At 50.9% G+C, this 26,331-nt stretch overlaps 2 protein-coding genes across 4 annotated transcripts in view; one reads left to right on the forward strand and one right to left on the reverse strand.

The window, feature by feature from the left end:
- Positions 1-4,538: 4,538 nt before the first annotated feature.
- On the reverse strand, positions 4,539-12,141 carry NTSR2 (neurotensin receptor 2). 2 transcript variants are annotated; one of them, XM_086323546.1, is made up of 4 exons: positions 11,489-12,136; positions 8,342-8,591; positions 6,187-6,277; positions 4,539-5,059 (listed from the first exon to the last, which is right to left on the reverse strand). In XM_086323546.1, the coding sequence occupies exons 1-4, from the start codon at positions 12,110-12,112 to the stop codon at positions 4,801-4,803; spliced, it is 1,224 nt and encodes a 407-aa protein (XP_086179672.1). In that variant the 5' UTR covers positions 12,113-12,136; the 3' UTR covers positions 4,539-4,800. The 2 variants fall into 2 exon arrangements, with proteins under 2 accessions (XP_086179672.1, XP_086179673.1); XM_086323547.1 differs by lacking the exon at positions 8,342-8,591 and having other exon boundaries at positions 11,489-12,141.
- A 5,717-nt stretch (positions 12,142-17,858) lies between these two features.
- The window catches only part of LPIN1 (lipin 1), a 130,258-nt gene continuing 121,785 nt past the window's right edge, over positions 17,859-26,331 (forward strand). The window contains exon 1 of one of the 2 annotated variants that reach the window (XM_086325630.1): positions 17,859-18,073. In XM_086325630.1, coding sequence (XP_086181756.1) covers positions 17,993-18,073 — 81 coding nt within the window. In that variant the 5' untranslated portion in view covers positions 17,859-17,992. The remainder of the gene's footprint in view (positions 18,074-26,331) is intronic. The other variant, XM_086325632.1, reaches the window with a different exon arrangement.

Genomic DNA, 26,331 nt, shown 5'->3' on the forward strand with positions numbered 1-26,331 from the left:
TAAAAAACTCTCCCAGAACCTTGGGAAATATGGAATCCTGTACTTCTGCAAGGCCAGATAACAGTCACCCCAAAACCAGATAACGATAGTAAGTTCACACCAATAATACTGATTCTCTTTTCCTGAATGCTTTCAGCAATCTAAGACTCTTGCAATAAAGGAGGAGAAATCGTGCTCCATTTATATGGAGCAACATCGAGCAACATTTATATGGATGTCAGTGTTCTCAACACAGGATGTGGCAGTGCAGAGGGCATGGAATCTGAAACTGGGAAACTTGGGTTCGCTTCTTGGTTCCTTTGCCAAGTCAACCAGCTCCATATGTTAGCTATGAAATCAGCAACAGTGAGTAGCAAATTTTTTTCACCATATACTATGGTTATGTATTTTACTAGATGACTAAATGTCCATTATTTCATTTAATCATCACAATTAACACTTGAAGTAGATCATTGGTATCATTTTACACAAAAGAAACTAGGGCTCAGAAAGGCTAGGTGACTCATCTGAGATCACACAGGTCTCAGGTGACAAAATGAATCTAGATTCATCCCTGCACGTGTAAGGACAGTTCCATTAACATCACAGCTACTTCTTATTTTGAGTCATTTACTCCCACCAAATGCTGTATATTAGTAGGTGCTGTTGGCTTCTAAGACTCTGTGCAATGAAAAATACTGATCCCAAATTTTCTCACTGAGAGGAGAGGTGTTGGGTTGCCTGTTGAAGGTGGTTCTGGGTTCATGCATGTACCACAGGCAGCACATAAGTACCATCCAGAGTCCAGGAAACCCCCAGCATCAAGGTTTAGAAACCACTTCCAATAAAGGTGTCTGCACTAAACCTCTCAGGTCTGGCTTCAGATTCTGCAGACAGCCCTCATTTCAGGGAAAACCATGAACCAAGGGCAAGTCCAGTGTCCACAGCTGCTGTTTCTTTTTCAGTCTACTGGCTTAAGAAGACTTCCAGCTCAAAAGGAATTAGCATTTTAATTAGCGAAACAGTTGGAAAGGCCAGTACAGAGTTTTCAAGTCCTTCAGGTCTAGAGGAGAAACAGAAATTCTGTGACTGCATTTGTCATTCGCCGAATAGACTGTCCCAGTTTCCTTGTGCCTTTTCTTCTAGAACTCTGGCGAGCAGCAGTTTTTCTCTCTTAGGATCTTTACTCCATGCAAGGTTTTTCCTTGGGTGGCAATCCACCCTGCCAGAAAGAGTGGGCTTTAGGTGGTGCTGAGTGGAATTGTGTTCCCCAAAATGATATATTGAAGTCCTAAGGAGAGTGAAAAAATTGGCTTAAAGCTCAGCATTCAGAAAACTAAGATCATGGCATCCGGTCCCATCACTTCATGGGAAGTAGATGGGGAAACAGTGACAGACTTTATTTTTCTGGGCTCCAAAATCACTACAGATGGTGACTGCAGCCATGAAATTAAAAGATGCTTACTCCTTGGAAGAAAAGTTATGACCAACTTAGACAGCATATTAAAAAGCAGAGACATTACTTTGCCAACAAAGGTCCGTCTAGTCAAGGCTATGGTTTTTCCATTAGTCATGTATGGATGTGAGAGTTGGACTGTAAAGAAAGCTGAGTGCGAAAGAATTGATGCTTTTGAACTGTGGTGTTGGAGAAGACTCTTGAGAGTCCCTTGGACTGCAAGGAGATCCAACCAGTCCATCCTAAAGGAAATCAGTCCTGAATATTCAAAGTTTTAAAGCTGAAACTCCAATACTTTGGCCACCTGATGCGAAGAGCTGACTTATTTGAAAAGACCCTGATGCTGGGAAAGATTGAAGGCGGGAGGAGAAGGGCATGACAGAGGATAAGATGGTTGGACGGCATCACCAACTCAATGGACATGAGTTTGAGTGAACTCCGGGAGTTGGTGATGGACAGGGAGGCCTGGCGTGCTGCAGTCCATGCGGTCGCAAAGAGTCAGATACGACTGAGCGACTGAACTGAACCTTCAGTCCTTCAGTATGTGAATTTAATTGGAAATAGAGTTGTTGCTAATGTAGTTAGTTGAAATGAGATCATATTGGAGTCAAGTCGACTCCTAATCTACTTGTAAGTGGTGTCTTTATAAGAGAAAGAAACACAGGAAGAATGCCATGGGCCCATGGACACAGACTGGAGTGGTCTATCTACATGTTAAGGAATTCCAAGGATTGCTGGGGACCATCAGAAGCTGAAGACAAAGATTCTTTACTAGAGCTCCAGAGATGGGCCTTTAAGATCAGATCACAGGACTTCCCAGATGACTCAGTGGTAAAGAACCTGCCTGCCAGTACAGGAGATGCAGGTTCGATCCCTGCCTGGAGAAGGAAACCCACTCCAGTATTCTTGCCAGAACCCCATGGACAGAGGAATGTGGTGGGCTACAGTCCATGTGATCTCAAAGAGTTGTACATGGTTTAGTGACTGACCAAAAACAACAGGGGCATCACCGGCTCAGTGGACATGAGTTTGAGCAAGCTCTAGGAGATGGTGAAGGACAGGGAAGCCTGGCGTGTTGCAATTCATGGGGTCATAAAGAGTCAGACATGACTGAGCAACTTAACAACAACAACCACAGGCATCCTCAGCCAGTGCCACAGCCCAGCCACGCAGGGCAGAGAGGGGCTGCCCCTCCACATGCCCATCTGGGGCATGTCCTTGTCCATCCACCGGGCGGCCTTATGCCCGACTGCAGAGCCACCTGACGGGAGGTCCCCGAGACCAGCGCTGGGCGACTCCTTTCCAGGACGTCCTTCTTCCCCGACAAGGAGGGTGGTTGGCTCTGTGCAGGCTTCCTGTGAGGCGTGTGTCATCGCCTCTGGCCTTTTCTCACAGCCTCTGGGGCTGGGGGCTGGGACAGTCGCCTCCCAGCCACACAGCGCTCCCTGTACAGCACCCCGGGCCGTGTGCCCAGCCTGGGCCTTCCTCCTCCAGCCGCATGTCCTGTCTTCCTTGCCCATTCCAGCTTCTCACTTCAAACAAGGTGCCCATCCAGGTGTGTGTGGGTAGTGTGTTGATTTGTCAAGTATGTATGTGTCAAGTATGTGGTGTGATACATGTGCATGCATGTGTGTGCACATGGTGCGTGTGTGGTGTGTCTGTGTGCACGTGGTGTGTCTGTGTGACTGTGCACACGTGTGTGTCGTGTATCTGTGATTGTGTGCATGCGGTGTGTGTGGTGTGTCTGTGATTGTGTGCACGCGCGTGTGTGGTGTGTCTGTGTGATTGTGTGCATGTGGTATGTCTGTGTGATTGTGCACACATGGTGTGTGTGGTGTATCTGTGATTGTGTGCATGTGGTGTGTGTGGTGTGTCTATGTGATTGTGTGCATGCACATGTGTGGTGTGTCTGTGTATGTACATGGTGTGTCTGTGCACACGTGTGTGTGGTGTATCTGTGATTGTGTGCATGTGGTGTGTGTGGTGTGTCTGTGTGGTTGTGTGTACGTGGTGTGTCTGTGTGTGCACACATGGTGTGTGTGGTGTATCTGTGTGATTGTGTGTATGTGGTAGGTCTGTGTGATTGTGCACACATGGTGTGTGTGGTGTATCTGTGTGGTTGTGTGCATGTGGTGTGTGTGGTGTGTCTATGTGATTGTGCACATGTGTGTGTGCTGTGTGTGATTGTGTGTACGTGGTGTGTCTGTGTGATTGTGCACACGTGTGTGTGGTGTATCTGTGTGTGCGTGTGGTGTGTGTGGTGTGTCTGTGTGCGCACGCATGTGTGTGGTGTGTCTGTGTGATTGTATGTGGTATGTCTGATTGTGCTGTGTGCATGTGGTTTGTCTGTGTGATTGCATACACATGGTGTGTGTGTGGTGTGTCTGTGATTATGCACACGTGGTGCGTGTGGTGTGTCTGTGTGATTGTGTGCACGTGATGTGTGTGCACAGGTGCTGGTTCTGACATGAACCAGGTGGGTGATGGTGGATCAGGAGTTGGACTCAGTTCGGAGAAACATCAACACAGTTCTTCAGAAAGAACCTCTTCTGGGTCTTTCTAGTCTGCGCCCCAGTATTCTCTTCCTGCCCCTTTGCAGGCCTGTGGCTTCAACAGCTTCTAGACACTCATAGGAAAACCATCCTTTCTCAGGCCTCACAAGGCTTCAGGAGCAAGGCTGGCGTGTCAAGCCTGTGCAGACAGGGGAGGGGATGGGGTTTGTGGAGGACTGGAGGGAGCCTGCCTGGACGAGAAGAGTGGAAGTGCACCTCTTCTGAACACCATGCTGGCTGGAGAGCGTCTGCAGGGCTGTCCTCTAGAGCAGGTGGACATGCAGGCCAGAGAGGAGGGGGGCAGCTGGTGACCGCAGGCTCTCCGAAGTGCACAGAACACCCTGGTAAGGTGAATAGCTGCTCCCTTACTGGGAAAGACGAGAGAATTTTACTATGACTTATGTGACCTAACCATGCTCTGGGTGCTGTGGATTTGTCATTTGTGGAAATTCATGGGACGTCTGAGCCCGCAACCTGTAAAAGCTGGTGGACTTCTAGGAGAGCAGAGAAAAAAGAAATAATAGTAGTAACAACAGTAGCAACAAAAACAATGGCAGCGAAAATATATTCTTTATTATGCTCTAGGCACTAAGCATGTAGTCGTCAGACAGCATGAAAAGATGGGTATTATTCATCTCCTTCATACAGATGAGGAGACTGAGGCTAAGAGGGGCAAGTGACTTGCCTGCAGGTACACAGCTGGTAAGCAGCAGAGCTGGGCTCCCTTTAGGTCCACCTGATCACGCGGCTTGACTTATTAGCGTTGAAATTGCTGAGCACTAGAGGGCTAGGCACTCAGGGTTGTTCTGCTCATTATTCAATTTCATCCAGGCTGGGGGTCCTGGGGGAGCCCCAGAGCTGTAAGCTTAACCCACTTGGGCGAGGCTCCGGGGTCCCTGGGGGGAATGACTCCATGGGGTGGTGCTCTCGACACAGGGAGCCGAGGGCCTCCAGGAAGAGTTTTCTGAAGGAGGAGGACACCGCGTTGTACAGGACAGGGGTCACTGCCGAGCTGACGTAGAAGAGCGTGTTGGTCACCATGTAGAAGTAGTGATAGAAATCGTAGAGCTTGCTGGAAGGGAAACCCGGAAGGCTGGTTAGAGGCCCTGCTGCCTGCCCGCCGGGTCCTCCCTGTTGGGAGCGTCTCCCCCTCCACAGGGCCAGGTCAGGAGGGCCTGCTTCCTGCTATCGAGAAGCACAACGTGCATTCAAGAAACATTCCATCAGCACTGGCTGCCCTTGGCTGCCACACTCCACCCAGCATCGGAGTCCCTGTTCCTGGCTGCCAGGCCCAGCTGCCTGCAGAATGAAAAGCACACCTACTGATGGACAGAGACCATCGTCCAGGCTCTCGAGGCGTGGGGGGCCTTGTGCTGCTGCATGAGGTCAAGGAGATGTGGCTTCGTGATGGGGAGAGAGGCATTCTGAGAATTCCCTGGCCGCCTTGGGAAGGGCTGCACCTGTGTGTATGTTGGTGTGTGTGTGTGTGTGCATGCTTGTGTATGCGTGCACTTGTGTGTGTGTTTGTGTGTGTGCACTCTCATATATGTGCACATGTGTGTCCGAGCTTGTGCATGTGTGCGCACACTTGTGCATATGTGTGCGTGTACTTGTGTGTGAGTACTTGTGTGTCTGTGTGTAGGGGAAATTGCAGCTCTCGAGAACCAGTCATCTGTTGACACAGCTATTTCCTTGGAGGCCACATAGGATCTCTCTCCTCTCAGATGTCTGACTTTCGCTTATCATCAGGGTGCAGTGATTTCCAAAAGGAAGAGAAGGGATTCTCAGCTTGGGTTTTCTCCCGTTGTGTCATGAAATGGGTGTGCACGCTCTCATCTCTAAGCAGCCTCTATTAGCTCGTAGAATCCCAGCTCTGCGGCCTCCTCCCTCTCTCCCTCCTTGTGAGAACATGGCCTTCGCCCTGCTCCCTACCTGCAGGCAGCTCTCCATCCTGGAGTCAGGAGGCTGGAAGCCCTGACTGCCACTCACACGGCCTGAGAAGTTCAGAGAGTTTTCTACATGATGCTTGGTTCCCCACCCTGAACTGGAAACTTTTGGGATAACAGACTGGGCAGGGCCAGCTAGAATGGAGGCCAGAGTTCTGCAGAGGCCAGCAACCAGGGGCTTCCCCTGGAGAGCGCAGGCAATCCCAGCCCCATGCCATGCCCCCCATGAGCTGGGGTTCCTCCCCTCACTCACTCGGTCCACCGTTCGTCAGGGACGTAGCAGTACATGAGCCTTCGGACGTGGTACGGCATCCAGCAGACGACATACACGGCCACAATGGCTCCTGCAGGACAGGTGGGGAGAGAGACAGACAGCAAACACATTAGCAGTTATGCAGCTCTGGGGGGGCGGAAGCTGCCCGAGGTGACAACAGTGTTTCCTGAGAGTTTGTTCCTGGAGTCTAGGGGTTGGCAGGAAACTTTGAGGTTATCTGGCACGCTCTTGTCTGGAAAGAAAGTGAAGGTGAAAGTTGCTCAGTCGTGTCCAACTCTTTGCAACCCCATGGACTATACAGTTCATGGAATTCTCCAGGCCAGAGTACTGGAGTGGGCAACCTTTCTCTTCTCCAGGGGATCTTCCCAACCCAGGTCTCCGGCATTGCAGGCTGATTCTTTACCAACTGAGGTATTAGGAAAGCCCCACTCTTGTCTGGATCTGTCCCTAAACCTACTGTTACCCTGTCCTCTGAGTGAGTGTCCACTTTAATCCTAACTGGTCCACTGATGTGCTTCTAGAAACTTCTACAACATCTATAACCTCCTGGCCACTAGAATATACTCCTAACTCAGGATTGGATATTCCCCCTTGGTCGTCTAACTGCATAGATGTGTGTGCATGTGTGCCTGCTAAGTCGCTTCAGTCATGTCTGACTCTGCAACCCAATGGACTGTAGCCCGCCAAGCTCCTCTGTCCATGGGATTCTCCAGGCAAGAACACTAGAGTGGGTTGCCGGGCCCTTCTCCAGGGGATCTTCCCCGCCCAGGGATTGGACCCATGCCTCTGTGTCTTCTGCATTGACAGGGTTCTTTAACACTAGTGCCACTTGGGAAGCCCAACTGCATAGACAGTAGAACTCAAATGCCCTGCCTTACAAAGCCTCTCCCCTCCTGTGTCCCCTTTTTCTGGTTGATTGATGGCACCACTGTCCATCTGACACCCACGTCGTAAGCCAGAGAGTCTTCTCTTTCCAGTACTCCCAAGATCCAGTCTATTAAAAAGTTACTCCCTAGCATCTCTCCTCTCTCCCTTTCTCCCCACCTCCACTGTGCCCACCCCAGGGGACCACATCTTCCCTCCACTGGACTGTGACAGCAGTCTCCTAACTGGCCCTATTGACCTAAACTTCTCCTCCTTCCCTTCCCTCCTTCTCCTCCTGCCCTGAGTGGCAAACCCATTCTCTAATCCACCGAGGTCCCTGGACTAGCAGCATCCACCTCAACTGGGAGTTTGTTAGAAATGTAGACTGTCAGGCACACCCAGACCAGATGCATCAGAATTTCTGGATGGGGGCCCAGGGGTCCACGTCTGACAACTCTCCCCAAGCATTCCTACGTGCATGGAAGTTTGAGAAGCACTGAACCGCCTGTCCTGCAAAACTGCCAAGCATGTATATCTCAAGAGCAAGTCCCCCTGTCATTCCTGGGCCCCCGCTCTTTCAATGATGACCCATTGTCTATGGAAAGAAGTCCAGGCCCTTCACGTGCTGCTTTTGCTACTTGGCACATCACATCACACTTAGCTCTTGGATTTCAGTCCTGTGCACAAGACTGTGACATACACATGGCAGCAGAGACCCTGTCCCTTCCTCCATCCTTCTGGACCTTTGTGTGCGCCTGGATCACACAGGTGCGTGGAGAGACCTCTGCTTTCCTGTGCCTTTAAAGTTGTCCTTACAGAGCCAAGTTTGCCCAGATACTTAAACACACACACACACACACACACAGATCAGTGTCGCATCAGAGAAAGTGGAGAGTTAGTGGGGAACCGGATTTGGAGACCTAGCTGGCCTGCGTCCACAATGCCTGGTCAGCGGGTCCTTAAATACATTGGTTCCTTGTGTCCATCTGAACAATCAGACTCCCTGAGAAGCAGCCAGGGGTCTGTTTGTCTTTGTGTCCACCCCCCTGGAGCTGATGGGGCGGTCAGTGTACACAATTCCCATTCCTTCTTTTAATTATACTACTGTACCTTACAGAAGCCTGTTGGTGATTGTATAACTCCCCAGGGCATAGAGAAAAATGAGACCTAGATAGAGGGAGGAACTAGCTCAAGGCCATGTGGCCAGGGATTGGTGGAGACCGCCCTGGTCTGGCCCTTCCACTCTGGGCGGGGTTACCGGGAACTTAACTGAGAACTTGGATGCTGCGCCGGAGGCCACGGATCCGGCGGGAGTCCTTGTGTCTCACCAGGGCGGCCTGGTCCCCCAGGGCCAGTGTCTTCCTGTCCTCGCTCATTAGCTCCAGGCGGCTGGGGGCAGAACTGCCTGCGGCGGGAGGGGACGGCACCTGGGAGCAGAGGGCTGCCAGGTGGCTCACGGTGACCCCGTTCAGGAAAGCGGTTAATGCCAAAGGGAGCACGAAGGACACCAGCACATTCACCTGGAAAAGGTGATTCCAAGGGTTATGGCGGTCGCTCCAAGGCTTGGTGACCGCTGGTCCTCAGGTGTGCCCAAGGGCCTGGGAATCTGCAGCAACAGGAGCGGGGCTGGGGGTGAGGGTGACAGCGGATTTACAGATGCTGAGAAAATTCTCAGAAAGTAAGGGGAAAGCAGTGAAAATAGAAAAGACAAGAAAACGGGGCGTTTAGGATGCTCACTAGCTAAATAATAGCCATGCTGGAAAGAAAAATAGAGAAAAGAGTGGAGGAAACTATAATGTAGGAAAAAAAAAAAACACATTTAAGAAAGTTTTCCCAGGGCTTCCTTAGTGGCTCATTGGTAAAGAATCCACTTGCCAGATGAATGGATAAGAAAGCTGTGGTACATATGCACAATGGAATATTACTCAGCTATTAAAAAGAATGCATCTGAATCAGTTCTAATGAGGTGGATGAAACTGGAGCCTATTATACAGAGTGAAGTAAGTCAGAAAGAACAACATCAATACAGTATATTAACGCCTATATATGGAGTTTAGAAAGATGGTAACGATGACCCTATATGTGAGATAGCAAAAGAGACACAGATGTAAAGAACAGACTTTTGGACTCTGTGGGAGAAGGCGAGGGTGGGATGATTTGAGAGAATAGCATTGAAACATGTATATTATCATATGTAAAACAGATCGCCAGCCCAGTTTCAATGCATGAGACAGGGTGCTCAGGGCTGGTGTACTGGGATGATCCTGACGGATGGGGTGGGGAGGGAGGTGGGAGGGGGTTTCAGGATGGGGAACACATGTACACTCATGGCTGATTCATGTCAATGTATGGCAAAAACCACCTCAATATTATAAAGTAATTAGCCTCCATTAAAATAAATTAATTAATTAAAAAAAATCCACCTGCCAGTGTTGGAGACACAGGTTTGATCTGGCAGGATCTCACATGCCACAGAGCGACTAAGCCCATGCACCGCAACTATTGAGCCTCTGCTCTAAGCCCAGGAGCCACAACTACAGGGCCCACATGCAGCAGCTACTGAAGCCACTCTCCCTAGAGCCATCACTCTGCAACAAGAGAAGCCACGACCATGAGAAGCCCACATACAGCTCTTAGGGAGTAGCCCCTGCTTGCCACAACTAGTAATAGCCCATGCATCAGTGAAGATGCAGCCCAGCCATAAATCAATAAAACTGTATTTTAAAAAAGTTTTCCCAAAATTGAGGGATATGAACTTCAAGACTGAAAGGTGTGTGGGTGCTCAGAACAATGGATGAAAATAAATCCACATCAAGGCACGTTCTTATGACATTTAGCACCTGGAGATAGAGTAGGTCTCCAAAGCTCCCAAAGGGATAAAACAGGGCATGTCCAAAGGAGGGGAACCAGAATGGCCTTCAGTTCAGTTCAGTCGCTCAGTCGTGTCCGACTCTTTGCGACCCTATGGACTGCAGCACGCCAGGCCTCCCTGTCCATTGCCAACTGGCCTTAGACTCACTCAAAGCAATGAGGAAGCTAGAAAATAATGGACTGATGCTTTAAAATTTGTGAGGAAAAACAGTTTCCATCTTGTAATGTTCTGCCCAGCCATACTGTGAGAATTGAGAGGATAAAATGAAATATTTTCAGACACGTAAATTCTCAAAAAGTGTTTTTACCTTCTATGGACATTTTCTCAGGTCTCAGGAGGTTACAAGAGCATATGTTCCATCAAAATAAGCTTGTGAACCAACATAGAGGGAGACCTGGGATCCCCGAATTGGGTGTCCCCCAGAGGAGCGGAAAGATGGGGTAGCATTGGCAAGGTGCTGGAGCAGAGGAGAGGGCTCCAGACATGATTGAAAAATACAAGATGAGGTTGGTTGATTACCTGATGGGGCTCAACATATTGACAGGGTATTTATACTTCTGGTGTGTGCATGTTAAGCCACTCAGTTATGTTCAACTCTTTGCAATTTTGAAAGCAAGTGGAATGCTTTCCTGTTGCATTTTTATTCCTATTTCCACAGTTTTCCATATTCCTGTTAAGACTGAAGTTGATATATGTATTTCTTTTGAAATCCTTCATTAACATTGAATGTTTTGGCCTCTTTTTCTGTCTGTACAATGACCCAATAAACTAGTTGTTCTTGTCATGGGGCTAAATATCACTAGTTTGGGTGATAATAGAAAAGCAGAAAACTGAGTGGGTCATGAAATCTACATTTTGTTACCTGCTCTCCAGGTAATTCTTAAACCCAATCACGTTTGCTCACCACTCCTGCAAGACTGGGAAGACTTGAGTCAATCTTGAGTTCAAATCTGGAATTCTCTTTATTTTTTTATTGAGATATAGTTGGTTTACAATACTGTTAGTTTCAGGTATATAGCAAAGTGATTCAGTTACACATACATACATATATATTTTTCAGATTATTTTCCATATAGCTTATTCCAAGATATTGACTATAATTCCCTGTGCTATACAGCAAATCTTTGTTGCTTGCCTATTTTATATATAGTACTTTTTATCTGTTAATCCCATAGTCCCAATTTATCCCCGGTCTCTCCCTCCCTTTCCCCTTTGATCACCATAAGTTTATTTTCTAGGTCTGAGGGTCTGTTTCTGTTTTGCATTTAGTCATTTATATTATGCTTTAGATTCCACATATAAACGATATCGTGTAATATTTGTCTTTCTCTGACTTACCTTCACTCAGCATGATAATCTCTAGGTCCATCTGTGTCGCCACAAAATGGCATTATTTCATTCTTGTTTGGACTTCTTTTAGTGCTTCCCTTTGGCCAAGTCTCTCCCCAAATCCTTTGTTTAATCGGGCGGTGAGACCCAACTTTCTGACTGCTGTCTAGCGTGAGAGATGAAAACATAGGCGGTGGGCTCGCTCCTCCCGCTTACCTGGACGAAGACCTGCAGGGTGGTGCGGCTCACCAGCACGGTGCACACGCGCGAGGCGGGCTCCGGCTCCCCGCCCGCCGTCTCCAGCTCGTGCTTCTGCCCCATGATGACGGCCATGGGCAGGGCCAGGCCGAGCGAGGCGGCCCAGACGACGGACAGCAGGCGGCGGGTCTTGCGCGGAGTCAGCAGGCTTCGGGCGCGCAGGGGCTGGCACACGGCCAGGCAGCGCTCGGCGCTCAGGCTGGCCACGCTGAGCACCGTGGCGTAGGCGCAGAGCTCGCGCACGAAGTAGTAGGCGCGGCAGCCCAGGTCTCCGAAGACCCAGGGGTAGTGGAACCACACGAAGTTGTAGAGCTCCATGGGCATGCCGACCAGCAGCAGCAGCAGGGCGGAGAGCGCCAGGCTGAGCACGTGGCAGCGCAGGCGCCCCGGGGGCCCGGCCCGCGCCTTCAGCACCACGTGCACGGACAGCGCATTGCCCGCCGTGCCCAGCGCGAAGATGAGCGAGTAGAGCGCGGTGAACAGCACCTTGGCCCAGAGGCGCGTGTCCACGCCCAGCCGCGCGTCCAGGCTCAGCGCGGGCCCGGGGCTGGGTCCCGGGGCCCGCGGGCTGCCAGTCTCCATCGTGTTCCCGAGACTGCGCTCCCTCCCTCTCCCTGCCCGGAGACTGGGCGAGCTGCCCCGTTGGCCAGCGCCTCCCCTCCTCTCTGGGAACCTCCAGAATGGGAGGACACGCCCCGTGGAGGGTGCCCCGGAGCCGGCGCAGGACCGCGAGGGTAAGCCTGTTAGCTGCGCTCACGTTTCTCAGTTCAGTTCCCTGCGGGGGAAACACGTGCCGGATGGAGGGTGGGCTCATTTTGGGGGGACCTGAGAGACAGTGAGTTGGGCCGAATGCCTCCATTTACTAGCTGTGTGACCTTGGGCAAGTTATTTTTTGTCCTCTCTCAACCCGTTTCTGCATTTAAACAATATTATCTAGACTGCAGACTTTCTGTGAAGATTGCATGGGTGAATCTGTGTCCAACTCTTTACCTGTGGCATAAGCAGGCATCCCACATGTGCCATGCGCTCTGCTGCTGCCTGTGTGTACCATCCCAGGGCAACTGATCAGAATTTGCCCACATGTCAACATTTCCCAGGTAACTCAGTGGTAAAGAATCCACCTGCAATGCAGGAGACTCAGGTTTGATCCCTGGGTTGGGAAGATCCCCTGGAGGAGGAAATGGCAACCCACTTCAGGATTCTTGCCTGGAAAATGCCATGGGTAGAGGAGCCTGGTGGGCTATAGTCCATGGGGTCATAAAGAATCAGACACGAATGAGCATGCATGCAACATTTTGCAGCTGTTATTCTTGGAAAAGGTCTCTTTCATCTTCTTGCTAAAGGCTGTTTCAGTGCCACGGTAATGTCCTCAAGGAAGTCCTCTGTCACTGACAGCTGCCTGCACACGATATCCGCTTTCCCCATCCTTTGAGGACGTCATGCTCATGGAGCAGTATGAGAAAGTGGAAAGAAGTATTGAGCGTGTTTTAAAGCCCTCCATAGGTCTCTTTCCTAAGCCCATCTAGAATACCAGAGCTTAGTTCGCTCATTTAAGCGTTTTGGCTGCACTGGGTCTTCCATTGTTGTACCCGGGCTTTCTCTGCTTGTAGCGAGTGGGGGCTGCTCTCTAGCTGCGATGTGCAGGAAGGTGAGAAGCAGTTAATAAGGGAATGAGGAAGACTCAGCGCCAATGACACATCCAGTGGGCTCTCCCTGCAGATGTGTGCAGAGGGCTCAGGATTTCTATCTTCACCCAGGGGTCTAGAGGAGAATGACTGATAGGCCCTCTGGTTGTAAATCCCATACCTGGTCCCTCTAAGCTGAAACTCTGAGAACATATCCGTGTGTGGATGCTCTGGGCCTAGCACTTGCTTCTTCAGTACCCACAAGAACTTAATTTTGCCTCTGAATAAAATCATCACTTGTGTTAAGGTTGCTTTCAGCCTGTATTGGAAGACTCTGGTCTTTGATATCCTCCATTGTCTATGTTAGAATCAAAATCTGGGCTTCCCTGTTGAGTCACAAAGTGAAAGTCGCTCAGTCGTGTCAGACTGTTTGCAACCCCATGGACTATACTATCCATGGAATTCTCCAGGCTAGAATACTGGAGTGGGTAGCTTTTCCCTTCTCCAAGGGCTCTTCCCAACTCAGGGATTGAACCCAGGTGTCCCGCATTGCAGTCAGATTCTTAACCAGCTGAGCCACCAGGAAAGCCCAAGAATACTGGAGTGGGTAGCCTGTCCCTTCCCCAGTGGATCTTCCCAACCCAGGAATCAAACTGGGGTCTCACGTATTGTGGAAGGATTCTTTATCGGTTGAGCTACTAGGAAAGCCCATTGAGTCACAGACCAAGCTAAATTTCTCGATCTCTAATTGTGCAGCAAATAATTCATAACTACCCAGTACTAGAGGGTGCTGCAATGGGTGGCAGTTATGGAAGGGAAGGATTACCTGTCCAGAGATGCCAGAGGCAGGATGCTACGCTGTTTGGGGTAGTGGTGTGAAGTACTGACAAGGCTTCCTGGCCAGGCAAGGTGTCTCTGGATCTAAGAATCTGGGTGTTCTGCTTGCTTTGTGTACCTAGATTCCTAACTTTCTTGCCTGTTGCATGTAGGGTCCCATCAAAAGGGCTTCTGCCATGGACTGAACTGTGTTCCCCTCCCCACTGGTTGAAGACTTAACCCCTAGTGTGACTGCATCTGGAGTAAGGAGATAATTAGAGTTAAAGGAGATTGCAGGCGGTAAGTATCCATATAAGGACTTCCCTGTGGCTCAGATGATAAAGCAGGAGATCTGGGTTCGATCCCTGGGTCAGGAAGATCCCCTGGAGAAAGAAATGGCAACCCATTCCATTGTTCTTGCCTGGAGAATCCCATGGACAGAGGAACCTGGCGGGCTGCAGTCCATGGGGTTGCAAAGAGTTGGACACGACTGAGTGATTAACACACACATAAGAGGAGATATCAGAGAGTTCCCTACCTCTCTCTGTCTCTTTCTTTCTGGCACACGAGGACACAGTGAGGAGGAGACAGTCAGTCTGCAAGCCAGGAAGAGAGCTCACACCAGGAACCAAATCTGTTGGCACCTTAGTCTTGGACTTCCAGCCTCCCGGACTGTGAGAACATAAACTTCTGCTGTTTAAGCCCCACAGTCCCCAGTGTGTGTTCTGGCAGCTTGAGCAGACTCAGACAGCTTCCTTCCCCAAGCAGCCTTTGGTCCTGATGCCAGTACATGACCCAGAGAATTTACTTGCTACTTGAACCTTGAAAAAAGACACTTAATTCCCTGTTTCCATCACTCCAAAATTGAGTCATAGTAGGATTTTCTGACTCAGAGAAAGAGGGAACAACAGAGAGTCACTGCGTGTGTATGTGTTATGAGAAAGAGACAGAGAGGGAGGCAGAGATGTAACATATTTGCAGGTTCTGACCCATTTGGGGGTTGGTATCCTGCATTTCACACCTCAGGTCCAACCTCCCGTCCTTTTTCTCAAAGACCTAAGAATGGAAGCCTCTTTATGGAGTGGGGAAATCAGGGATGGCTCCGTGGAGGGAGAAGGTGTGGCCTGGCCCCAGACAGAGGGCACATTTGAAAAGACCTTCCAGGAAGTGGGTCACAGCATGAGCTAAGACTTAGAAATGGGACTAGACAAGGTGTTCTGAGAAGGGGCGGCTGTTCACAGGAGACTCCAAAACCAGGGCCTGGCAGCCTGGGGAAAAGGGGTGCCCTGTGGATTCTTGTGCCCCGGGTGTGTAGGGGGCAGTGATTCAAGGCAGACCCCAGTGTGGTCCTGCGGGGTCCCGTGAGGCAGCACAGGAGTTCTCAGAAGCTCCAGTGGAGGACAAGTTGGAGAGTTTGGCCAACAGAAGTCCAAAGTAAAATAGAGCCTCCGTTTCTTTGTCTGTAAAATGGAGCTATTTGTGCCTACCTCAGAGTGACTGTAAGGATTAGTAGCCGTGACTGCTTTTTGAGGGTCTAATACACACCAGCTTTCATCAAGGACTCTCTGTTCATGGCCTCAAGTTCCCCCACAACAGCCCTGTGACGGAGAGACTATTTTTATCCCTGTGTTTCCCAGATAAGGAAACAAAGGTCCTTAAAGGTCTGAGTCAGAACAGCTTTGAAGTGCCGAGTCAGCCCCAGAGCCCAGGTCTCTGTGACTCAGATGGTGCAGCTCAGTCATCATGTGTTGCTTCCAGGAACCCCATCAACACACGTCTCTATTTCTAGGCACACCAGCCCAGCCAGCGCTGGCTGTCATAGGCCTGACATAGCAGCAGGATACCCGTCAGCCTGACCTCCCTACGAGCAGGGGTGTGAAACCCGCCTGGGCTTGGAGCCCCGAAGACCAGGCACACCCCCACCTTGTTCACGCCGAGGCTCCACATGGCTGGCCCTGAGGATGGGTGCAGGAGGACGGGAGTGCTGTGTTCACAGCTCCTGTGTGGCTCTGTGCACCTAACATAGCCAGCTAAGTGCTCCCCATGACCAGGTGTAACGACTCACAGTCTTATCACTGATTGGTCACGAGGTTCTCAAAATATCTCGACAGCAGGAATTAAAAATAGTAGAGTAGTGGGAACCCAGCTCAGTCGAAGTGTCTGAAAGTGTTATTTTCGCCCTTCCATTGAGGACATTCTTTAGTCTGTGGGAGCCGTTCCAGGGAGTGGGCGGGGAGCCACCCTGCCCTCTCTGTTCTTCTCCAGAGGGAGCAAGACCAGCTGTAGTGTGTGGCCAGGATCATGGTGACCTGGGCACGTGGAAGCCTGGGGTTCAGAACCTTCCTGCAGCTTACCAGATGCAGCAGAACTGGGGTAGCCCCTGACCTCCAACCTGTCAAGGGAGGTCGTTAGAACCCATCACGTTTGTTAGGACATGCCCGGCATCTTTCAGGTGTTTGCCCACTCCACCCTCGGCACATCCCTGGATGGATTCTGGGTCAGGGTCTCCTCCAGAGAGCAGGAGGAAAGGGAGTGAAGTGAGTGGAAAGGCAGAAGGCCTAGCTAGGGAGGAGGTAAAGACCAGGGTAGGTGCTTCTGCACCCATGGAGTAGAGCTGAGAGGTGTTTGGAGGTGGGCAGTCCTAGCATCAAAGGCTATAGGGATTCTGGGGGCCAGGGGGTCCGTCTGTGCTAGGGGTCAGGGAGTTTGTCTCCTTCAGTCCTTGTCAAATGAGATCAGAGCCTCTCACCCAGTCCTGCAGCTTGCCCTGTGCTCCCCTCCCATCCCCAATTTGCCCAGAAACTGCCTCCCCCCACCCAGCTGCGGGCCTGCACACCTGTGCCCCATGGAGCCCAGCCCCATCAGCACAAACCCGCAGCTCCTGGCAGGATCAGAACCACGTTTCAAGCACCGTGTTTGGGGTCAACCCAACGCTGCTTAGTCACTTCCCGCTTTGTGACCCAAGACCAGTTCTTTAAGCTCCTCTTTCACTTCCGTAACCTCATAGGGCTGCTGTGCAGAACGTGTACCGGAGAGCAGTTGACTGCCTGGTGGTGTGTCTGAAAGTGTTGTTTTCTCCCTTCCCTGGCTTCCTGGTGTGCAGGCAGCACTCAGGTCCAGCGAGTCGTCATGATGACGCTGCTGAGTGTGATGGAGGTGATGCCCGTGGTCCCCTGGGGAAGGAAGGCCGCTGACCCCAGCCTTCTTGACTCCCCAAAGGGTGCCCGTGCACGGAGAGGAAGGATTCCTTGTCACTTCTGTGGGAAACCAGTGGCTTCCCTGGTGCCTCAGATGGTAAAGAATCTGCCTGCTGTGCAGGAGACCCCGGTTTGCTCCCTGGATTGGGACGATCCCCTGGAGGGGGCCATGGCTACCCACTCCAGTATTCTTGCCTGGAGCATCCCATGGACAGAGGAGCCTGGTGGGCTACCGTCCAGGAGGTCTCAAAGAGTCAGACACGACTGAGCGACTAAGACTTTCACATGACACAGTGGTAGAGGTGAAGGTGAGTGGACTACAGGACCCGCCCATCCTCTTTTGCAAGGCTCCCTGCACCCAGCATGTGAGGTGGTGTCTCCCCCAACACGTCCTCCCCACGGATCGCCTCTGGAGGCAGCACTCGTGGGTTTGGATCACAGTTCTGTCCTTTGTGGCTGTGTGACCTTGGGGAAGTTAGTGGTGAGGCAAGAGTACCTAGCGGGTCACGCCCTGTGACCGGGTGTCAGTCTCACAGAGTCCAGAGAAACTGGCATCTGCTGGAGACCTCTGCATCCTTCAGGGACCGGGAGGTGTCCCGGTGTTGTTTTGTTAGCCCGTCCCAGGTGGGAGAGGATTTGCAATTCAACACTCTGCTCTTTTCCTGAGCCTTGTGACTTGGCCGGGCTCCTGGGTGGAAAGAGAAGCTGCCTGCTCTGGGCTCAGTGTCACTGGGCCAGCCTCCCAGCTCCTGAAATTAGCCTCCGCAGACACCGTTCTCTGGGCGCTGGGTGGGGAGGCCACTGGTGTCCCCCCGACCCCAGCCATGGAGGAGCAGGACCATGCCTGTGACGCCACCTGGGAGCCCCCACAGCCAAAGAGCCGCCCGGACTCACCTTGGTCGTGGGTAAGGGCCAGGGCATGGCCACATGCAAACCCCCCAACCCCCGCCTGGCTGAGAAGTGCAGACAGGCCTTGTGGGTCCTGTAGAGGATCGGTGCATCCACATTTTTCCAAAGAAGTGATGGGACCAGCTGCTCCCCAGGGGCTCCTGGGATGGAGGCTACATTTATGGAAGAGGGTTTAGAACTGACTCGAGAAGTCAAGGCGTTTTTCTTTGCCTTGGATGGATAGTAATAGTAACTGCTTTAATCCTCAAGACAGAGAGTTATTTGAGGACTCCTGCTCACCAGGCACTGTGCAGGGAATGCTTGCTGTCTTCTGTGTTTGCATGCGGGCAAGGAGGGGAGGCCCCGAGGGTTGAAGTTACGGGATCAACACAGGCATTTGAGCATGGTTGTGTCAGAGAGTGTGATGTGTGTGCTGTGGGCGCCCCTGGACTCCAAAGCCAGAGGTTGCACCGTCTGTGTTTTCTAGATCTCATCCTAGATGTCCAGGCTTTGTTCAAAGGTAGTTATGTTTGTATGAAGCCCCAAAAGCAAGAGTAGAGGGTGTTCAGATAACCCCAAGTGGAAGTGGGGACCAAGGGTGGAGCCTGGACTAGAGTTTGGGCTTGGCTATTTCTTCCAAAGGCTGAGGGTTTGGCCACAGTGAACATAATGTGTTAATGGTAGTGGTTTAGTCACAAATTGTGTCTGACTCTGTGACCCCATGGACAGTAGCCCACCAGACTCTTCTGTCCATGGGGATGCTCCAGGCAAGAATACTGGAGTGGGTTGCCATTTCCTCCTCCAGGGGATACTCCCGACCCAGGGATCGAATCCTAGTCTCCTGCACTGCAGGCGGATTCTTTACGTCTAAGCCACCAGGGAAGCCACCAGCGTATCACTGCCCCGGCCCAAATGTCTAGGACTCCTTTGACACTCCTGGTCTGGCCCCCAGCTGCAGAGGCTGGGCTGGTCCTGGAGGGTTCCACACGCCCTGGAAACGGAGAGAGCTTGGGATCTGTTGCACCTATGGGGAGAGGGTGAGGGGTGTGGCGTGCACTGAGCAGACACAGCCTCCTGGCTGCCGGTTCCCCAAAGTCCCTGTCATTGTCACTTCAGTCACATCCACCCTCAGGGCAGCTCCTTTCCCTGCAGGGACGTGGGACCTTGCTGTTGGTATTCAGGCGGAGATGCGGTGGGCAGGGGGCACCCGAGAAAAGGCCTCTGGATTCTGCTCCCAGCCTTTGCCTCTTGGCCCTTTGGGCCGGTGTTTCCTGGGCAGACAGATGCTCGCAGAGGCGGCTGCGCAGTGAGCCTCCCTCTGCAGGCGGAGGGCAGGAATGGGAGCACTCCCCCGTAGTGCTCTGTACATTGATGGTATTCACACTCTAGCTAAACAACGGTTTTGTGGTTCATTGGAGATTAAGACAGTTGTGTCTTGTTTCCCATTCCTGGAATGTCTCTCTTGAACAGAGCAGCCCTGAGAAGTGCCCCCTTCTTCTCCCGCATGGGCAGCACTGCGCTCTCAGAAAGCTCTCCCACATCCACTCCGGGACTGAGTCTCCTCGGCCCTGGGACACAGGTCTTATCATCGTGGCATCTCTCTTATACAGCCCATCTCTCTTGTCCAGTTTCCCCGGGCTGTCAAATGTCATTCCCATTTGACAGCCTGGGAAACTGAGGTTTTGATGTTGCCCGCCAAGTGGCTCGGGGACGGGAGTGGCTGGGGAAGATGGAGGCAGGATAGTAGCCCAGCCCCACCATCATTCCCCACATGGACGCTGTGATCCGAGGAAGCTCTGACAACACCTGCTTTCTGCTTTTATCTTTGGATTATTAGTAATTTTTCCTGGTTATAATATTATGTGTATTAGAAAAGGTTTCAATTCTACAGCAGAGTGTAAATAATAATAAGATAGTAAAATGCCAATCATTTCACCGCTTGGGAGGTTGTCTGGGAACTTTGTCAACTGAGGTCACCCTGTGTTTCCCTGGAGGCTCATTATAATTAAGCCACAGAAAGGATTTCAAAGTCTCTGGTTCTTTTTTCATTTCAATCCCTTCACTGCCCTGTGTGCTCGATTCTAAAATCCCCAAAGCCCTCTGGGTGTCCACTGTGGCCTGGACCCCTTGCCGTGTGACATCTTTGACTATCTTCCTGGCAGAGGCGGGGTCCATGGCAGGAGAGGGTGAAGGGTGACGGGGGACAGTTTGCTGGACTCTGGAGCTGCTGCGCTGGCCCTGCAGACTGTCTACCCCTGAATGCAGGATTTAAATGGGCCCAGGAACTTGGGCTTGGCTCCTGCTGGTGCCCATATCCAGGAGAATCTGACCTGCTGAGCTGAAGGGTGGCTGCAGGGCAGGGATCCCAGGAGTCTAACGGGGCTCCAGGGAGAGTGCTGGCCTCCTTCCACAGTTGGGGGCTGGGTGCAGCCCAGGGAGGACAGAGGAGGCCAGGTCCTGAGTGAGGCTTCAGCAAAGCTGGACTGGAACACAAAGCAGGAAATCGAGGTGGAAGCCCAGATGGACTGCCTGCCATGCAGGAAAGCTTAGGAGGAGGCTGCAAGAGAGCTGGCCAAGCAGGGCAGGAGAGGCGGGAACTGCAGCTGCCGTGGCCGGGAGCCCGGGCTGAGCTGGCTGCTTCTGGGGAGGGTAAGAATGGCTCAGCCGTCGTGGGGCACTTTCATTCCTGGGGCCAGGAAAGGGCAGCTGGCAGTGCCGAGAGCCCTGGGAGGCACCTGTTAAGTTGGCAACAGCTCCCTGAACACAGGCCACATCCCTTCCCAGAGGCTGTGAGCTTGTTGTTCTGGCTTTGAGCGTGTACAGAGCCCCGTGGGGCACAGTGATGGGTGAGACCTGGTCCCCACCCGCAGGAGGTCAGGGTGGAGTGTCAGTGGGTGCGTCTGCCAGCTGCCAAGTTCCTGTGGGCACAGATCAGGAGGAATTCCCACTGGCAGGGCTGGGGAAGGCGTCTTTGTGAAGCTGGCATCGGAGCCAGGCCTTGGGAGGAGAGTAGGATTTCAATAAACAGATGGGGGGAGGGGTGGCAGGCAGAGACTTCTAGGCCAAGGGTTCAGCCTGAGTGACAGCTGGGCTTTGTGAGAACAGGGTGTTCTCCTAAAGCTAAGTCTGCAAGTTCAGTTCCTCAAGCCGTTTGGGATTTTGTGTCTCCTGAGTTGGGGCGTGCGTGATGACATTCATTTCGGTCAGACCCCCAGCCTGTGAGAGAAAGCAAACAGTCACGGACCAAATACGTGGGACTCAGTGTGAATCCAGGGCCACACAGGGCCTGGGCTCAAGCTTTAGTTTTACCACTTGCAAGTTTGATTAACTGGAGCCTAAGTTTTCTTATCTGTAAAATGGGACTTAACAATACCTAATAATATAATAATCACAGGGACTCGGTTGCTCGTTGTTGTTCACTGCTAAGTTGTGTCCGACTCTGTGCGACCCCATGGACTGAAGCACACCAGGCCTCCCTATCCCTCATCATCTTCTGGAGTTCATCCTGTTTCATGTCCATTGAATCGATGACGCTTCCTACCATCTCATCTTCTGCCGCCCTCTTCTTCTGCCTGCAATCTTTCCCAGCATCAGAGTCTTTTTCCAACGAGTTGGCTGTTTGCATCAGGTGGCCAAAGTATCAGAGCTCTGGTACCAAGTGCTTGGTAAATGAGCTATCATTAATAAACCTGGAAAAAAAATAGCTTGTTACAAGTTGGGTTGTAAATATCAGTGAAGAGAAAATCATTTGCATTTGGACTGTTGATCTCAGCGTGGTAAAGAGATAACGCACAAAATCAGAGCCCACATCCCCTAATATGGAGAATTCGGAGTGAGCCTTTGTGCAGACATTTTGGCTTGGCATTCAAGGCGTCTCAAGAGCTTCCTGCTCTTGGCTCTGTCCTCACCTACCACGACCATGTGTGGCCCAGCAAGTGCCTCTCCTCGGAGGCGCTGAGCCCATTATGTTAGCTGGGTCTCCAGGAAATGAACATCAGGACCTCAGACCCATCCTGCCATCTCCAGCCCCTGAGACTTGGCAAGGGGCTGGACTTTGGGCCCCAACTTCCCAGAGCACATGTTTGCCACTAAACTCCGTTGGCAAAGCCGTCCAGAAGCCTGGGCAGAACCTGGGTCCTGGCCTCCGGAACCCCTTTCCTCAGGGACCCCTAGGGCCAGCACCCCTGACAGTGCTGGGGCATGGAAAGACAGACTCAGGGACAGGGTCCACCTCTCCCCAGAGGCCCAGCCGACTTGAGACACCTGTTTGCCCACCTGATCCAGGCAGGATCCCAAGAGGCTACTGCCTGGGATCAGCCTGAAACTACCGGCTCCCTGGTTGAGTGATGGGGAGATGGGCAGAGAGAGAAACCAGGAAGCAGTCCCCGCACGTATCCCCCATGGGAAGCGGAGCTTTTGGCCTCCTTGCTCCTCCTTTCCAGTGCCCTGGGCCCACCCACCCAACCCCTGTTTCCTGTGAAGTCGAGGGGGATGTCTGGAGCGCCCCCTGGAGGTGGTACTCTACCACTACAGAGCGCTTACAAACAGGAAAACAGAAAAGCTACAGGAAAACCACCACCCCGTCGTATCACAGCCAAGTGGCTGATAGGACTTTTACTAGGGACAGAAATAGGATGAACACAGAAACTCAGTGGTGCAAAGTCAGTGTTTACTGGATCAAATCTGAATTCCTCATTAAGTTTGTGATTAAACTCCTTGCAGGAAACTGTTGTTGGATTATATTCTGCACCGTGCTTTTAAACTCTGACTCTTGCTGCCACCTTCCCTTTCTGTCTGTTCTGTTCTCCTTATTTATAACCTCTTCTCTCCTGTTGGGCTGTGAGCCCCGCGGGCAGCCAGAGTGTCTCCATCTTGGTGTTGCCCAGAGCTCCTCACACAGTTGTGTTACATGTCTGGGTCGCTGGATTTATACCTTTTGCCTTGATGTAATATTGCAGCACCCTCTTTTGCTCTGAAGTGGGGTGATCACCCTACCTGGTACACATCTGTAAGGTCATACCTGCATTTGGCTTTGGGGCCATCCCCTCACCCACAGCTGGTACCCAAAGGTCTTTTCTCACTGCCACTTAGGGGTCCTAGTCATCTCCTCTGGTCAAGTCTAGAGGGTTGGAGGGCTTTGTATGGCAATGCTGTGTTTCACACAAAGATTAGGGTCTAACGTTAGTGCAGGAGGCAGAAACTGTGTGGTCCGGTTCCCTGAGGATGTTGTTCCCTGCAGACACCATTCCTTGGTGTGTTAGCAGAAAAGCTAAGGGAATAGGTTAAATATTAAATAGATTAAACTGAGTTTGTTGTTCAGTCCTTCAGTCTTGTTTGACTCTTTGGACATTATGGACTACAGCATGCTAGGCTTCCCTATCCTTCATCATTTTCTGGAGCTTGCTCAAACTGATGTTCATTGAGTCAATGATGCCATCCAACCATCTCATCCTCTGTTGTCCCCTTCTCCTCCCGCCTTCAGTCTTTCCTAGCATCAGGGTCTTTTCTAATGAGTCAGTTCTTCTCATCAGGTGGCCAAAGTATTGGAGTTTCAGCATCAGTCCTTTCAATGAATATTCAGGACTGACCTCCTTTAGGATGGACTGGTTGGATCTCCTTGCAGTCCAAGGGACTCTCAAGAGTCTTCTCCAACACCACAGTTCAAAAGCATCAGTTCTTCAGCATTCAGCCTACTTTATGGTCCAACTCTCACATCCATACATGACTACTGGAAAAACCATAGCTTTGACTAGACAGACCTTTGTTGGCAAAGTAATGTCTCTGCTTTTTAATATGCTGTCTACTGGTACTGCTACTGCTGAATCACTTCAGTTGTGTCCGACTCTGTGCGATCCCATAGACAGCAGCCCACCAGGCGCCCCCGTCCCTAGGATTCTCCAGGCAAGAATACTGGAGTGGGTTACCATTTCCTTCTCCAATACAGGAAAGTGAAAAGTGAAAGTGAAGTCGCTCAGTGGTGTCCGACTCTCAGCAACCCCATGGACTACAATCTACCAGGCTCCTCTGTCCATGGGATTTTCCAGGCAAGAGTACTGGAGTGGGGTGCCATTGCCTTCTCCGAATATGCTATCTAGCTTTGTCAAAGCTTTTCTTTCAAGGAGCAAGCGTCTTTTAATTTCATGGCTGCAGTCTCCATCTGCAGTGATTTTGAACCCCAAGAAAATAAAGTCTCTCACTGTTTCCATTGTTTCCCCATCTATTTGACATGAAGTGATGGGACTGGATGCTCTGATCTTCATTTTTTGAATGTTGAGTTTTAAGCCAGCTTTTTCACTCTTTTCTTTCACCTTCATCAGGAGGCTCTTTAGTTCCTCTTCACTTTCTGCCATCAGGGTGTTGTCATCTGCATATCTCAAGTTACTGATATTTCTCCCGGCAATCTTGATTCCAGCTTGTGCTTCATTCAGCCCTCCATTTTGCATGATGTACTTGCATATAAGTTAAAAAAGTAGGGTGACAATATACAGCCTTGACGTACTCCTTTCCCAAATTGGAACCAGTCTGTTGTTCCATGTCCAGTTCTAACTGTTGCTTCTTGACCTACAAGCACATTTCTCAGGAGGCAGGTAATGTGGTCTGGTATTCCTATCTCTTTAAGAATTTTCCACAATTTGTTGTAATCCACACAGTCAAAGGCTTTAGCATAGTCAGTGAAGCAGAAGTAGATGTTTTTCTGGAATTCTCTTGCTTTTTCTATGATTCAGCAGATGTTGGCAATTTGATCTCTGGTTCCTCTGCCTTTTCTAAAGGTAGCTTGAGCATCTGGAAGTTCTCAGTTCACATACTGTTGAAGCCTAGCTTGGAGAATTTTGAGCATTATTTTGCTAGTGTGTGAAATGAGTCCAATTGTGAAGAAGTTTGAACATTCTTTGGCACTGCCTTTCTTTGGGATTGAAATGAAAACTGACCTTTTCCAGTCCTGTGGCCACTGCTGAGTTTTCCAAATTTGCTGACATACTGAGTGCAGCACTTTCACAGCATCATTTTTTAGGACTTGAAATAGCTCTGCTGTAATTCCATTGCCTTCACTAGCTTTGTTTGTAGTGATGCTTCCTAAGGCCTACTTTGGATTCCGAGATGTCTGGCTCTAGGTGAGTGATTACACAATTGAATTTATCTGGGTCATGAAGATCTTTTTTGTATCGTTCTTCTGTGTATTTTTGTCACCTCTTCTTAATATTTTCTGCTTCAGTTAGGTCCATACCATTTCTGTACTTTATTGTGCCCATCTTTGCATGAAATGTTCCCTTGGTATCTCTAATTTTCTAAAAGAGATCTCTAATCTTTCCCATCCTATTGTTTTCCTCCATGTCTTTGTGATCACTTAGGAAGGCACAGACTTCCTGGCCCCTGACCCTCACCCCAGGCTCTACAGAGATGAGAAGGCGGGGGCGGGGCCTCCCTGTCCCACCTCCACCAAGGTGCTCTGAGCCTCTCTGATCCTCGGGCTCTTCATCTTTACCACTGGAACTAATAAACCACCTTTGTTAGCTTATCATGAGGATAAATGGGGCGAGGTTTGAGAGTCTTAGCAGCTGCATGAAGCATATAATAGAAGGAGCTGTGGAAAAGGACAAGTCACTGAAAAATTCAGTGTGAGCTATAAGGTCTGTGAACCGTAGGCTGGTATCACGCTGGTTCTCACTGATCTGGGGCTGGCCCTGTATCCATACTGGCTTCTGGAGGTGAAACTCCACCTTTTGGCAGCATCAAGAATGATCCTGACTTGAGAAAGCACATCTGGGCAGGAGTTGGGGGGTGAGCAGAGGGCTTGGGGGGTGTCCATGCCCTGCTGAGGTTGAAGGCCATTGGCAGGTTTGAGGAACAACAAAGATGCCAGTGTGGCCAGGCTAAGACCACAGGGGGAAGAATAGGAGTTTGTGTCAGAAAGTAAGCGAGGGGCAGGATCTGACCAGGCGTCGTCAAGGAATTGGCCTTGACTCTGACTGAGACAGGAAGTCCTGGGGGCACGGTTCGCAGTGCAGGAGCAGGGGACCAGTTGGGAGGTTGTTGTATTAATCCCACAGGGAGGTTAAGGTGGTTTGGACCAGGGTGGTTGCAATGGAAAGGGTGAGAAGCTTCTGGTGTTGGAGGTCGATGATGGAATCAAGGAAGAGAGAGAGGCTAGAAATGTACCGTCAGTCCATGAATCACAGTGTTTAAGAACCCCAGATCTGGTGCAACCCCTCACTTCTAAACAATGTGTCTATTTATGGCTGGTGGGTCTTCATCTGGGGCTTTTCTCTAGCTGCAG

This window comes from Bos grunniens, chromosome 11 (assembly GCF_055505025.1).
Source record: "Bos grunniens cultivar Pamir isolate PY7600 chromosome 11, Bosgru_T2T1.0, whole genome shotgun sequence".
Taxonomy (NCBI): domain Eukaryota; kingdom Metazoa; phylum Chordata; class Mammalia; order Artiodactyla; family Bovidae; genus Bos; species Bos grunniens.